Here is a 15,042-nt window from a genome sequence, read left to right on the forward strand (position 1 = left end):
GTGTAACTTTGGCCTCGGAACTAATTTATATTATACTTGACACCTTCAATCCATTGTATGGTGGGAAGATCTTTTGAACTTGATGATGATTTTCAAAATGCATTCTTGAGTAGGGATATGTGATATGGAAGTCCATCGGTAGGGCCATGCCTAGGCTCTAATACCAAATGTATCTTGTGCAAGTTTCTTGCTAAACGGTGACAGGTCGAGCTCAACGTTAGTTCTCGTTAGCTTCAGGTACTTGGATTTCATGAACTTGGATGACATGAAGATCGTGCTCATTACGTGATCGAGACACCAAATGGCACCTTCTGCAGATGATCGGTGTAAGCAGATCCTCTTCTGTGAGAGCAATTAATGTGTTCTTTCAAATATTCAAGAATGACGAAACTTTCATCGCAGTAGTATCGATAGGGCCCCTTGGCCTTCTTCTCTTCCAAGCACCGATTTTTTCCACTTTCCATAATATCTGAATAAGCGAAATTAAACCCTAACCAACAATTGCAAAGGGCAAAGAAGAGAACATTAGAGCAGAGGATAACAGAGAAGAAGATTTAGAGTGAGGAAAACGAAAATGAATAGGCGTATATTTCTATTTCTTTTTTCTTTCTTTCATTCTTTTTGGGATTTTTTCGCTCGTTTTGGCTCAATTCTTGAAACCCTAGCACGGATAGACAGTCCGACCTTAGGGTCTTAGGCTAAGCTAAGAGGATTCAAAGTTGGTTTGGATTTTAAAAATCCATCATAACCCAGCCTCTTTCACCTTTAATTACTGGTACGTGCCGATAGTTAGAGGTGTCGATCGGTATGACTTGGCTAGTCTCAGTTAGGTCTAGCCGAGCCTGATGGGTCTATACCCTTTAAACGTGGAGCGATTAGCCTCTACAGTGAGTGCGGTGGTGCAATGAGCATTAAATGACTGAGAGCATCTGGGCATGCTCCCCGAGGTCATCTCAGCCATCTGATGCTCACTTCACCACTACACTCACTGCAGAGGATGTTTTCACCCTGACCTACCTATCTAAGGAATGAGTCGGTCTCATGTTGGTTTGATTGGGTTCGGGCTTTAACCGGGCTTCTCTTCAGGTATCATGATCTTATTCTTTACAAGCATTTACACATCTCTGAGTTGCTGACTACTGCTATTATTAGGAAAGCAAGTGAAATCAGTTTGTTAACAAAGAATGAGAAAGGAGATCTACATAATAGTACCAGTTGCGTAGAGCTCAAGTTCAACCTCCTCCACGTTCTGCTGCTAGGAAACACAAATAGAATTAGGAAACACAGATCTAAGATAAATAAATAAATAAATAAATATATAATAAATCAATCAATCAAAAATAAATTACCTGAGTCCTCCTTCAGAGCTTCATGTGCTTCAATGACATGCACAGAGTGCTCATTTTCTGTTTTTGATACAAAATAACGCCTACGACAGATACCAAGGGTAAACTCTCTGTGAACAGACTTGACGTGATCTTCCAAAGCATCAATAACCGGTAACTAATCGCCGCAGAAGCAATGTATGGGCCACTAGCCACCTTCTCATTCCAGCATTTCTTACTTCCTCGCCCCATATCTCTCCAGGCATGGAAAACCTAAAACCGATTGCAAAGCAGACTCAGTAGAGTAGAGCAGAGAAGAATAGGAGGGAAACGAAAATGAACCCATATTTATAGGGTTTTTTTTTGGAATTTCTCACTCTCTTACACTTGACCTTTATTTACTAAAACTCCCTGACTTTGTACTTTTTTTTCTGACACTCCCCTGATTTTTTATTTTTACATCTCTTTCTCCCTTGCTCTTTTTAAATACCCAGATTACCCCTCCTTTTCACCTAGAAATCTATAATCTATTACACTTATTTAAAATTGACTAGTTTAAAACATGGTTTGAGCCAAACCACTTACAAGATTTGTTTCATCTGCATCAAGGATATTGACATAGCTGATGTGTTCTTAAAGATATTATTTATTTATTTATTACTATTATTTTTATTTCATCTCATCCAATCATTAGGGATGTTATTTATTTACTATTATTATTTTTTTCTGTCTCATCAAACGTCACAAAATTTAGCAATCTATTTTTTTTATTGGAATTAGATTGGTATCAACCGATACTAATTCAGATCAGTAATCTCAACGTTACATTCCATGTTGGGGTTATAACACATGATTTTAAGGATTGAAAAAATTCCGTTTGGTACTTGATTGGAACATATGATATCGATATAGACATAGGTCATCTCGGCCATCCGATGCTTACTGCACCACCGTACTCACTGCAGAAGATGTTTTCACCCCTACCATCCCCTACTCAATGGAATTCCTCAAACCATCCCCTACCCAATCCTTAACTGATAACTAAAAATTGCAACTCCTTTGGATTAAATAGAATAGTCTTACTGACACGTACATAGCATACATGGGTAATTATTATTTGATGTCATTATCTTATAGTTATTTGGTTATCCTTCATGATCACTTATTATGATAGCGTTCATGAGAGATTCGTTGTCCTATTAATTTTTATTCATATTCTAACTATGTGAGGTTAAAAAATTTGAGTTATAGATTTCAAAACTCATAACAACTGGTATCAGAGCCAACCCCTACAGTGCTAAAATTAAAAAAAATACTAAAAATAAATTGAAAAAAGGGTTTCGGGTTTCATGAAAACACCCTCTAATTAACGTCTAGGTTTTAATTTTGTATTTGTAGGTTTTACCATTCGAGTTCTAGACTTCATAACTTTTAAAAATTAGTATCAGAGCCAACCCCTACGGTAGGAGTGTAATTTTGGCCTCGGAACTAATTTATATTATACTTGATGCCTTTGATCCGTTGTGTGGTGGGAAGCTCTTTTTTTTAACCTGATGATGATTTTCAAACTGCTTCTTGAGTAGGGATATGTGATATGAAAGTTCATCGGTAGAGTCATGCCTAGGCTCTGATACTAAATGTATCTTGTCCAAGTTTCTTAATAAACAGTGACAGGTCGAGCTCAATCTTGGTCCTCATTACCTTCAGGTACTTGGATTTCATGAACTTGGATGACATGAAGATCTTGCTCATTACATGATCGAGATACAAAATGGCACCTTCTGCAGATGATCGATGTAAGTAGATCCTCTTCATTTAGAAAATCATAACAACTGGTATCAGAGTCAACCCCTACTGTGCTAAAATTAAAAAAAATACTAAAAATAAATTGAAAAAAGGGTTTCGGGTTTCATGAAAACACCCTCTAATTAACGTCTAGGTTTTAATTTTGTATTTGTAGGTTTAAACATTCGAGTTCTAGACTTCATAACTTTTAAAAATTAGTATCAGAGCCAACCCCTACGGTAGGAGTGTAATTTTGGCCTCGGAACTAATTTATATTATACTTGATGCCTTTGATCCGTTGTGTGGTGGGAAGCTCTTTTTTTTAACTTGATGATGATTTTCAAACTACTTCTTGAGTAGGGATATGTGATATGAAAGTCCATCGGTAGAGTCATGCCTAGGCTCTGATACTAAATGTATCTTGTCCAAGTTTCTTAATAAACAGTGACAGGTCGAGCTCAATCTTGGTCCTCATTACCTTCAGGTACTTGGATTTCATGAACTTGGATGACATGAAGATCTTGCTCATTACATGATCGAGATACAAAATGACACCTTCTGCAGATGATCGATGTAAGTAGATCCTCTTCTACGAGAAACTCATAACAACTGGTATCAGAGCCAACCCCTACAGTGCTAAAATTAAAGAAAATACTAAAAATAAATTGAAAAAAGGGTTTCGGGTTTCATGAAAACACCCTCTAATTAACGTCTAGGTTTTAATTTTGTATTTGTAGGTTTAAACATTCGAGTTCTAGACTTCATAACTTTTAAAAATTAGTATCAGAGCCAACCCCTACGGTAGGAGTGTAATTTTGGCCTCGGAACTAATTTATATTATACTTGATGCCTTTGTTCCGTTGTGTGGTGGGAAGCTCTTTTTTTTAACTTGATGATGATTTTCAAACTGTTTCTTGAGTAGGGATATGTGATATGAAAGTCCATCGGTAGAGTCATGCCTAGGCTCTGATACTAAATGTATCTTATCTAAATCATTAATTAAATGGTAAAAATAAATAAATAAATAAATAAAAGCATCCCTAAACTTGGTTAGAAATGTAATAAAGTCCCACTTGCCTCTTTTGAGAAAATGGATGTAAAATATTGCATCGCCAGCCATTCTCGCCAATCTAAATTCTGCACACATTCACCCAAATTTCAAGATTTGGAAAACAAAAAAGATCGATGGGTTTCCATAATCCAATATAAAATAGGGCAGTAACTAAGTGACAAATGTTCAGAAAAGCTACCTGTACATTCCCAGTTTGGATTCCGTTTGGATCTGCTCAATAAATAATTATAGGTTTCATAAGTTCAAATATATATATGTGAAGAAGAAAAAAACCCGGGTTGGGACAAAACCACATCTATATAAGCAATCATTAGTTTCCTCATATCTTGATCCCACTAGTGAACGAATAAGCTTTTTCAAGATAGTCACACTAGATTCTTATGCACTAGTTAATTCATCATATAGCCAGTAGCCACATTCATGGAAGTTCCTTGTTCATGAAACTCAAAAAAAGAGTTGTTAGCATAAACCCCGGTCATCAACCAAGTCATTCACCAAGATTCTGAGAACATGAAATTCCAAAACTGTTCTAGGCAACAATACTCAAAACAGTTTTCTCAAGGTTTCAAATACTAGGATTCATTTGATCTCAGGGGAGAGGTTTAATTATTATGGAGATGTTTCTGGAAATGTACATGTACACTGACCATAATACAACTATGACTCGACTGACCATGACGGACTGAATATTATGGGACCTCAATTGCCAGTAACATGGGCAAACAGAACAGACCCTTTCTTTAAAAAGTTGGGACAATGGAGGCAAAAATGAACTACAACTTCAGGATTGGATTATCAATACATTAATGAAATAAATAGAAAGTTCCACATTAAAAAAAGCATAATTATATGTGACAATGAAATGCATGCTGAAAACATTTGAATGGATAAATAAAAAAGGCTTCAGAGAATATGATGAAGAGGATCGCCCACTTTTACAGAAGTTGTTTTATCTGAAAGTTACGTTCCAGAATATATTAGGATGTACACAGGTATCAAGAAAACTGGACTGTGATGAGCTGAAAACATAAGTACAATATGCAATGAACCCTCCGAGAACAAAGACGAAGCTGGCAAATATTTGCCTCAGTCAACTAACTGCCAATCTTATTAGCTAAACTTGGAAAAAAAGAAAACATGATGTTCACTGCGAACACATCCTCATTTCCAATTAAAAGATGAGCTAATTTCTTATGCCTTTCTTCAACTACCTGCCCAACTGAAAGCAAAACTAGAATCAACACCACCCCCCCCCCAAAAGAAAAAAAACTCCTAATATTTATGACTACGATTTTTAGACTTGGAGGCATTGGGAACTCCTTACCTTGACCTTCCACTAGTCATCACGCACACATACATATCTTTAATTACATCCACATATTTTCTCGACATCCCCTCTTCACAAGGACATGCCATATTAAATCTCTAGGGACTCTGATAGGATTTTTCTAGGTCAATAAAGACCATATGGAGATCCTTCTTGTAGACTCTATATCTTTCAATGAACATCCTTAGTAGGTAAATAGTTTCCTTCCTGGATATACGGCATGAAACCATAATCGTTCTTCAAGATATGAGCAACCAACTTGGTTTTATGCCTAGTAGATCCACGACAGAAGTATCAACCCTTATATACCAAAAACTAGATTTGATGACGGAGGGCCCATAGAGAGAGGGAAAAAATCCCTGAGAGAACTCAGAGTTTCAGGGGAGAAGAGAAGATATCACACAAAGGGGGGGAAGGAGGTCAGACAACCTAGTCTTGCACTATACTCGGCACCAAAACATTCAATTCAATTCATTCTCAAAATTTGTCTAATAACCTGGGTTACATGCCTTTATATAATAAACTGAAATTAAAACTTGTCTAATTAAAATCTAAAATTAAATTAGCAACTCCTAATTACTCTCTAAGTTCTAACTAATGAAATTAGAAATAGAATAAAAATCAAATTGGTAACTCCCTACTTGTCTAACAACTACCCAAATAAAGATTACATATCTCCCTAATTAAAACAACTCAATATTTCCTAAATAAAGTAAATCCTAAAAAATCCTACTGACCCCAAAAATCCAATCGGATCTGGTTCATCTTGATTGAGATTGCCCGAAGGGTCAACCCAATTCAGCCTCAATTCTGCATCAACTCCCCCGATGTTGAGAAAAACTCGTCTATGAGTTTTAAAGAATGATAACAATAAAAACTCACGAGCGGGGGGTGAATTGCTCATTGTCTGCATCACGAACAAAATCCAAGTTGTGAACCGGTGGAGGTGCATTCAAGTTCGGAAAATCATGGGGAAGAACGAACTCATGATGGTGAACAAGTGGCATTGCATTAATGTCCTTCATTACTTGATCCACGATTCTCTCACTTTCTATTGTCATCACATGTTCCATAACAGGACGATCTTCTACTTGTGTTTATGCATTTGGTTCATCTTGTGGTTGTATTGGGGTTATCAATTTCTTTGACTCAACCAATCCATGAAGATTAAATTTTTGACAAACGTGGTAAGCCTGGAGGGTGCACACATTATTGTCACGATCAAGGATGTCATCTCGTTGTTCCAACCAACATCAACCCAATTTAATGATGTGTTAAGGAGAGTCAAACACTTCACAAAATGCACCATCATAATAATGAGAAACAGAGAATTCAACAAATTCATCATCCTCTAACTCAAAAATAATCCGATTGGTCTCTAACAACATATCCACCACAAACCGTGAGACGAAACTAAGGGTGTAAGTTTGGGCCGCCTTGGCCCACCTTGAGCCCAAACCCTGTCTAACCTGGTTATGAAGGTTAACCCGACCTAGCCCGATCCAACCTAGCCCGATTTTAACCCTGATTTATTATTATGTTTAGTAATAGTGTTCCCCTTCCCCTAGGCCCACAGCATGTGTTACACAAGCCACATAATGTGTTACACAAGCATTACACAAGCTGTCTGCATTACTTTAACCCACATTATGTGTTACACAAGCCACATACTCTTACATATTGAGCTAAGACGACCAAATGGTCAAACTATATCCCCCCTTTTCTTTCCATAGGTTGTCTCTACTCTTAGATATTGTAAGAATCATCAAGAACTGTGCCAAAATTTGGCCTATCCAACTTCTGGGAGATGTGGTGATGCCAAACGATTAAAAGGTCTATCTTATAACCAAATTGACAACCTTGCTTGATGCAAATTTATGGATTAGGGGTGGAACAAGGGCTGGCCATAGTCTTAAAATCTCCCCACCCCCTGGTAAGTATAGGCTTAACATTTGTGACCTTTTGTAGGAAAAAAATAACAAAAAAAAAAAAAATGCAGAACGATTCAAGGTCAACCCAACCCAACCCTGAGCCCGATAGAGTTGGGCTTGAGCATGAACTTGGCATGGTTGGGTTAGGCCTGAGTTGAGTTTTGGGGACCTAGGGTTGGGTTGGGGTTTTAAGAAACCCGACCCTGTTTCACCCACTGACGAAACTATCATGTTGTCTCTCATCAATCAACAAATGAGCAGGCTTTCCATTTGGTAGTCGCACTGTAAATTTGAATACAAAGGAATCCATGGTAATAATGAAAAGTTGGTAAATAAACCAAAGTTTATGATGGGATGGCAGAACTGTAATTTGGAAAGTTCAAATATATCCCTCAATATAGAGTATGTATGGGACAGGGGTATACCTGGAACCAAGATTAAAAATAGGAGTAAATCAGAATAAGGGCACTATAGAGGGGTAAATATGGAAAACAAAGTAAAACAAAAGGGGAAATAAGGATTCGACAAAAAGATGGGGTTTCCTATACCAACAAAACAGAGTGAGAACCCAATGGGATTCTTCTTCTTTGTCGATCCAAGGAACAACGAGGCTATACCGCTGCAACGGAGAAGGGTCAAACAAGAGGAAAGGAGGAGGAGCTCCAGAGGCCGATGACGTCAAAGGAAGTCGGCATTGCCTAGATGCGACCTGTGGAAGGGTTTCGAACCAGGTACGAAAGTTCTCTCTCTTGCTTTCTCTTCTCTTCTTCTGTCCTCTCCTTCTCGCTTCTTTCTTCTTTTTTTTCTGATTCCGCTCGCTCTCTCTGCTATTTCTCTTTGTCGACTTCTTTTTTTTCTTTTTTTCCTTTTCACTTGTTGCTTGCGGAACCCTAAGTGAGGGGTTCAATCGAAGGGAAAAAAGAGAGAAGGGTGGTGGGGTTTTGGTAGGGCAGACTCGAATGGAGGGTGGGTTTTGGTCCGAGGACTCCTTTCTTTTTTTTTCTCTCTCTTTTTTTGGTGTTGTTATAGCAGGGAAAGGGGTTTGCAAAATAGGAATCAAAGGGGGTTTACGGAAGTATGGGGCTATTGCAGGAGAGAGTTCAACAAAGTTTTTTTTTTTTTCTCAGTCTCGGCAGAAACCAAAACAGAGAATGGGGAGAAGATGGGAAGGAAAAGAGAATGCATGAGAGGATCCTTTGGCTCTGATACCACTTGATGGAGGGCCAGTAGAGAACGGAAAAAAACCCCTGAGAGAACTCAGAATTGTAGGGGAGAAGAGAAGATATCGCAAAAAGGGGGGGAAGGAGGTCACACGACCTAGCCTTGCACCATACGCGGCACCAAAACATTCAATTCAATTCAATTCAATTCATTCTCAAAATCTGTCTGACAACTTGGGTTACAAGCCTTTATATAATAAACTGAAATTAAAACTTGCCTAATTAAAATCTAAAATTAAATTAGCAACTCCTAATTACTTCCTAAGTTCTAACTAATAAAATTAGAAACAGAATAAAACTCAAATTGGTAACTTCGTACTTGTCTAACAACTACTCAAAATAAAGATTACATATCTTCCCAATTAAAATAACTCAATATTTCCTAAATAAAGTAAATCCTAAAATATCCTACTGATCCCAAAAATCCAATCGGATCCGGTTTGTCTTGGTTGAGATTGCCCGAAGGGTCAACCTAGTTCAGCCTCAATTCTGCATCATTTTATTAGGGGTCGGGTTTGGATTTGAGTTTGGGTTCGGGTTTGGGTTCGTCTTAGTCTAGGTTTCCAGAACGAGTCATGCTAGTCCACCCATGCACATGCAACTGCATCAGGTGGGTAGATTACAAGGGTTTTAGACATATACAACATTTTAGGGATTTAAAGCAGTGCAGAAAATGTTGAAATATGCGAGGCAGTTGGCATATATGGTGGGTGGAATGTGTTTCAACCAATAAAGATTGAAATCTGGAAGGGAAACATGTCTTTTGGTGGCTGTTGCTAGGGTTAAAGATAACAGGCCAGTGTTTATTTCTGGTCGAGTGTATGGAGAGAATATATTTTGAGTGATAGATTTGTGAAGTAAAAATGGTTATCAAGTGTTAACAATGAAAAATATAGAATTCATGGAGGGAAAGTGTCAGTAAAAGAAAAGGGAGAACCAAGTCAACACTAAGTGGGACTAAAGATATCACGCACGTGCATCTGAAAAAATCTGTCAAAACCCTAATGTAAAAACCTATTCACTTATGCAAGAGAAACCTAATTAAGGACCTAAGGATTAACAATAGAGCAGAATGATTTCAGCATTGATATGGAAACTGACAACCCAAACAAAGGATGAGCAATCAGAGAGCAAGAGCTAGACATTGGTAGTTAATCAAGTAATCAATCAACCAACTGTTATAAGTAAATGGATAGGTCCCACCGTACTGACCCTGATCTTGTTATCAACCAATCCTCGAACCATGCTAGCAACAGATGCCAAAAAGATCAGAAGCACATCGGGGAAAAAAATTTAATCTGCATCTTGTCAAACTAGTTCTTCAATCCTAATCAATGGATGTTTAATGTTTTAAATCCCCTTAAGGCAGGATTTATGTAATCTCATTGACGGGTTCATTGCACAGACATAACTCCAAAATTGTCCTAACCTACTGTGGAGACTGGAGAAAAATTACTTGTCTTGCCACTTACATGAGCCACCACTTGAATTTGGATCCCCAAGTTGTCTACAAGAGGAAACATTTCAAGCATCATCATTTAGACATTACCATTTTTTAGGCTTGTCTTGAACCACCAAGATATCATCCCTTTAGTCCCTTAACTCATTGTCCCCCGAGAAAAGAGAAACCATTTTGCTTCTATTTATCTCTGTAACAGAACTCCCAGAGAACTTCTCAAAAAATTCATCTTGCGATAGATATGTTTTGGTTCTACTTGACAGATGCGCAATGATCATTAGGATTTATACGGTGCAGACTCTGGAAGGAGAAAGGAACGCCAAAGCCAACACTGCTACAGGAAGTGATACAATTCCTGACAACTGACACTTTAACAGAAGAGATTGCTCTAGATAGAGTGGAATGACATCACGATACATGTAGCTGTTTCAAGATGGTCAGGATAAAGATTCTTTAGTTAACTTCGAGTTCTTGTGAGTGATGGAATTTTCGAACATGAAAAATGCAAAATTTCAAGTACACCCACATCGCCAGCGCAGAGTAATTCGAGATACAGTCGTGGCAAAAATTAAAAACAAAAGGGATTCACCCTTATTTTGGCAGCATAGTTGCTCTGGTAAAAGCTACCAAATCAAGATGACTCAACAGAGGCATGCATAACTCTCTTGCCCTTCTCTGGGTGAACCAGAACCTTCTGGTTTTATTTTTGGTTTTCCTTATTTTTTTTCTTATTTACGGATTTACCACTACACGAGTATGAGGAGATTCCAAGAACGGAGTAACCAAGGTGAGATCTAGAAAATTAATAGAGATTTTAACCACATTACAGATAATAGAGATTTTAACCACATTACAGACTAATGAAAAATTGCATCCCGAAACAACAAGATCAAGAAGAGGAAAATGCACAACAGAAGTAGAGAGGAAACTAACCGATTGTGGCGGTGGTAGTGGTGTGGAGACTCCGTCCGATGAGAAAAAGCAAGGGCGCAACTGCAAAGAAAAGGAGAATTGCGAAAGGTACACGACAGCAAACGCTTCTGTTCCTCTGGAGGCCAGGACCAGAGGATCCCCGTCTCAAAGGCATGGTCACTTGCTCAGACCACAACCACCTTCTCGGCCAGGGAGGAGAAAAAAATTAAGCAAAAAAGATTCAGTAACTGGGATTAGAAGGAGAAGATCAATTAAAAGAAAAAACGAAATGAATGACGAGTAAATTGCAATAAAGATCTCTACCTAGTCCAACCTCAGAAGCTTAGAATTGCTAATCTTCATCTCGAGAAGGAAATGAGGGATCAGAGACGGACTCCTCAAAAAGCCACTGGTTCAAGAACAAGGAAACGAAGCAATGTGTGAGAATCAGACTGAGAGAGTGTTAGTGTCCCTGCTTGAGAGAGAGAGAGAGAGAGAGAGAGAGAGAGAGTTGAAAGCAATAGATTTGTTGCATAAGCTTTGAGGGAAAGAAATGGAAAAAAATTGAAAGGAAGTTGTACAGAATAGGGATTTTATTAGATGTGGGAGGGCGTTTGGTAGGCCTCGAATAGGGAAGGGTGATCGGGCCAATGATGAGACGGGCTATTCACGTATTACCACTGTGGGCTGGCTAGCCAATGGACTTGTCTCACTGCTGGCCTCCACTAACATCCGGTGGATCTGCATCATTCTGTGGTGCAAGCCCCATTATAGGATCAGGGACTATTACGTGGAGGGATTCATATCCTCTCCAGTCAGGGGTGTTAGACAAAGACCTGCGGAGTCTTGTCTCTCTCATGTTTTCTCTCGTTTGGTTTCTTTATCATATTTTTTTTTATGGGAAAAGGATTTTCTCTCCTTTGGTTTCTTTCTCATATTTTTGGGAGAGGGATAGGTATACTAACGTAGTACCTAGGAATTAAGAATGCCAGCAGGATATTAGCCGTAGGATTTGATCAATTTAATTTCAATCCTTAGATTTGCATCTTACTTTATAGGAGAAAGGTAACTCAATAAAGTTAAAATACACTGGCAATTCTATACTATTTGTCTTGGTAAATTCAAATACATTGCTCTGAAAAAGGTATACTCTCTGCAACGTCCCTTTCAACTTCAGTCCAAGATTTAATTTGGAAGTGGTCTGAACGAGTTAGGGCTTGTTCTCTCGACCTATTCAGATTATTCAAAATCTGTGGTAGCCACTGGGAGAGCTGGGAGAGAGGAAGAGAAGAGCTTCTCTCGACCTCTGCAGGGATCATCTATGGTCGCCGCAGGGAAAGCTGGGAGAGAGGAAGAGAAAAGTGAAGGTTTCATTTGATAGAAGTCTGAAGAAAAATCTTCTCTCGACTTCTGCAGGGATCATCTCTGGTCGCCGCTGGTTAGCTGGAAGAGGGGAAAAGGGGAAGAGAGGAAGAGAAGAGTGAAGGTTTTATTTGATAGAAGTCTGCAGGGATCATCTATGGTCGCCGCTGGTCAGCTTTTGCTTCCTTGCCCTCTTTTTTTTGAAATTTTAATATGGCTGCACTTCCTTTTTTGTTTAATGAATTTAATTTACTAATCTGGGTGTCAACATATTGATATAATGTCGTAGTCGGTGGTTCTTATCATATACATGAAGTTGCCGCCTCTAAGATATGTTACTGATTTTGTAATAGTTTTTTAGTGAATGCCTTGATAACGTTTAAGCCATCTTTGTACTCTGATATCATCAAATTTGAACAATATGATCCATTAAGAAACAGAGATAATGCAATTGTGTAGTAATTGTATTACTCATGCCTTTCAAAATTATAATAACTTGGTATTCTTCTCTGGGGGGATTCATCTGTGAAATGTCCAAGGAGCTGGATGAAAAGCTCCTACAAATTGAAAAACTTGTTGGTTGATGTTCATGATCTTATAGGATGATTGCACCTAACTGATACTTTGATACTGAGCTCATTTTATGTACTGTAAAAACTATGGCTGGTTACTTTTTGGAAGAGGGAGTGCATCTTTTCTTTCTTTTTCTTTCTTCCTTTTTTTTTATTATTTATTTATTTATTTATTTATTTTTAAGGATTCTCAACTTGCACTAGTTTGAAGGAAACTCATTTTTTTCATTTTTTCTAAGGCCAGAAGAAGTGAAGGCAAAACATCCAAAGATTACATATGCAGACTTGTTATTGTTAAAATGCAAATCACTATGTACATTTTGCTCTTTGTTCGGGATCATACTCAGACCCTGCTGTATGATTCTCTCTCTCTCTCTCTCTCTCTCATTTTAATTCATGAAGGATATAATCTCATTTGTAGGTTCGAGTCTACAAAGCAACAGAAAGCTATCCAGGAATTCATTAAGGGGTAGAAGGCTAGACAAGCACATTCAGTGGTCTTTTTCTGTATTATGACATGTACTGTAGTAACGACTTCAGCTTTATGAGATCCTGTAGAGCATTCTTTTCATTTGCCACTTTGTTAACAAAAAATTTCAAAAATGATCTGGCCTCCTTGAAAAGGTTTAGACAATATATTGGAAGCTAGGTACTTACAAGGCAATTAATAGAACACTATTTACAGGTCTGCTCATTTAGTAGATGTATGCTAGTTGAATGAGTTGGTGCAGCAATGGCAATGGTAAACACTATTGTCTAGTTGATTATCTGAACCTAAGAAATTTCTAAGTGCAAAGATTAACTCAATGGCATTCAGGTGTGCCCGTTGCAAGTCTTTTGAAGCACAAGATGTGAGAGATGTCCTGATTCATTGTCCAAGTATCCAGAAACTATGTGATTGACCGATGGTTCGGAACAAACTGTCTCCAATTACATACATATTTTTTTCATTGCTATGAGATGAAGTAGATTCTCTACATTTTAATGTGAAAATACTCTTTGAACTTAAAAGAACAATTTCAAAAGTTTCCGTTGAGAGGAGGAGCTTCCTATAATCTAGAAAGATGACTGGGGAACAGAGGTGAGAATGTTCTCATTGTAGAGAACCTGTCCATATCCATATACCAAGACTGGGTATCAAAAGAGTATGTCATTATTAATCATATTTTGAATGAATTGGTGAATATTGGAGGATGACAAGAAAGTTTAGCTACATTAGTCTACAAGACTAACCCCAGCAAACCAGCTCATATCCATATACCAAGACTGGGTATCAGTTGCACTAGTATCATTCCTATGCAGTCTTGTATCCACTTCCACCAATAACACCTTCATGGGCTACCCCAACCCCCCCTCCCCCAAAAAAAAAAAGCTGGGGTGGGGGTGTAGTCAAAAAGTATATGCAAAACATAATATGCTTATATGAAATCCAAACTCTTTCTGACTTAAAATGGAACTTCTTTTCCATGGGATAAGAGAAGAACCTGGTTTCAAAAAATGACTCAATTTATTGAGGTGATGAAGGAAACCCAAGGCTCTAATTCATAAAGGATGTAGTAACTATCAAGACAATAGTTAATTCTAAGACTAGGTATGATGTTGCCTCAACGGTGATAGATTTCATACTACACTTAATGGTGGACACCTTGGTCACAACAAGACTCACAACTGGACATATTCTGGTGTGATTTCTAGAGATGAGTATAATGATCCAGTTCTTTTGTTCAGAAGCTCCAAACTTGATTTCTTCCGACCCTTATTTCATTCAAGTAATCTTACCCTTTTTTATTTACAGGTTCAATCACATGACTTGAATCTGTTCTTCATTTGTTCTAATTTATTCTGTGGGTATGGGGGTTCTTAACAAAACATGGCTAATTTTGTATGATTGATCTTGGCTTTATCATAGGACTTTTCTACGAAAACATACTAATTTATTGTTCCTTTTACAAAATTCCTCAGACCATGATTGATCTTGGCTTTACAATTTTGTACTCTGATCAAAATCCTTTTTAAGTTTCCTAAGAAGTATGCAGCACTGGTATGGGGCATATACACTTCATCACAGACAAGGAAA

The 15,042-nt window shown here is 37.9% G+C and overlaps 1 protein-coding gene and 1 long non-coding RNA gene across 4 annotated transcripts; one reads left to right on the forward strand and one right to left on the reverse strand.

Annotated features, from left to right (window-relative positions):
* Positions 1 to 1,058: 1,058 nt before the first annotated feature.
* On the reverse strand, positions 1,059 to 11,729 carry LOC122081025. 2 transcript variants are annotated; one of them, XM_042647962.1, is made up of 6 exons: positions 11,356 to 11,729; positions 11,053 to 11,231; positions 4,361 to 4,392; positions 4,188 to 4,247; positions 1,350 to 1,598; positions 1,059 to 1,249 (listed from the first exon to the last, which is right to left on the reverse strand). In XM_042647962.1, exons 2-5 carry the CDS (start codon positions 11,204 to 11,206, stop codon positions 1,362 to 1,364), a joined length of 483 nt encoding a protein of 160 aa, XP_042503896.1. In that variant the 5' UTR covers positions 11,207 to 11,231; positions 11,356 to 11,729; the 3' UTR covers positions 1,059 to 1,249; positions 1,350 to 1,361. The 2 variants fall into 2 exon arrangements, with proteins under 2 accessions (XP_042503896.1, XP_042503895.1); XM_042647961.1 differs by having other exon boundaries at positions 1,059 to 1,252; positions 11,356 to 11,720.
* Positions 11,730 to 12,169: 440 nt separating this feature from the next.
* Positions 12,170 to 14,028, forward strand: LOC122081455. Of its 2 annotated transcripts, none has more exons than XR_006141092.1 (3): positions 12,170 to 13,320; positions 13,387 to 13,707; positions 13,783 to 14,028. It is a non-coding gene; the product is annotated as an uncharacterized LOC122081455 (long non-coding RNA). The 2 variants fall into 2 exon arrangements; XR_006141091.1 differs by lacking the exon at positions 13,783 to 14,028 and having other exon boundaries at positions 12,170 to 12,563; positions 13,210 to 13,320; positions 13,387 to 13,656.
* Positions 14,029 to 15,042: the final 1,014 nt, after the last annotated feature.

Source organism: Macadamia integrifolia, chromosome 6 (genome assembly GCF_013358625.1).
Source record: "Macadamia integrifolia cultivar HAES 741 chromosome 6, SCU_Mint_v3, whole genome shotgun sequence".
In the NCBI taxonomy this organism is placed as follows: Eukaryota; Viridiplantae; Streptophyta; class Magnoliopsida; order Proteales; family Proteaceae; genus Macadamia; species Macadamia integrifolia.

Excerpts from the sequence above, each read along its gene's own strand:
- LOC122081025 (XM_042647962.1), bottom strand. The coding sequence starts at position 11,206 with ATGCCTTTGAGACGGGGATCCTCTGGTCCTGGCCTCCAGAGGAACAGA. Across the intron at positions 4,248-4,360 it reads TCCAAACTGGGAATGTACAG|AATTTAGATTGGCGAGAATG; the intron begins GTAGCTTTTCTG and ends GAATGTGTGCAG. Across the intron at positions 1,599-4,187 it reads CATCCATTTTCTCAAAAGAG|GTTTTCCATGCCTGGAGAGA; the intron begins GCAAGTGGGACT and ends AATCGGTTTTAG.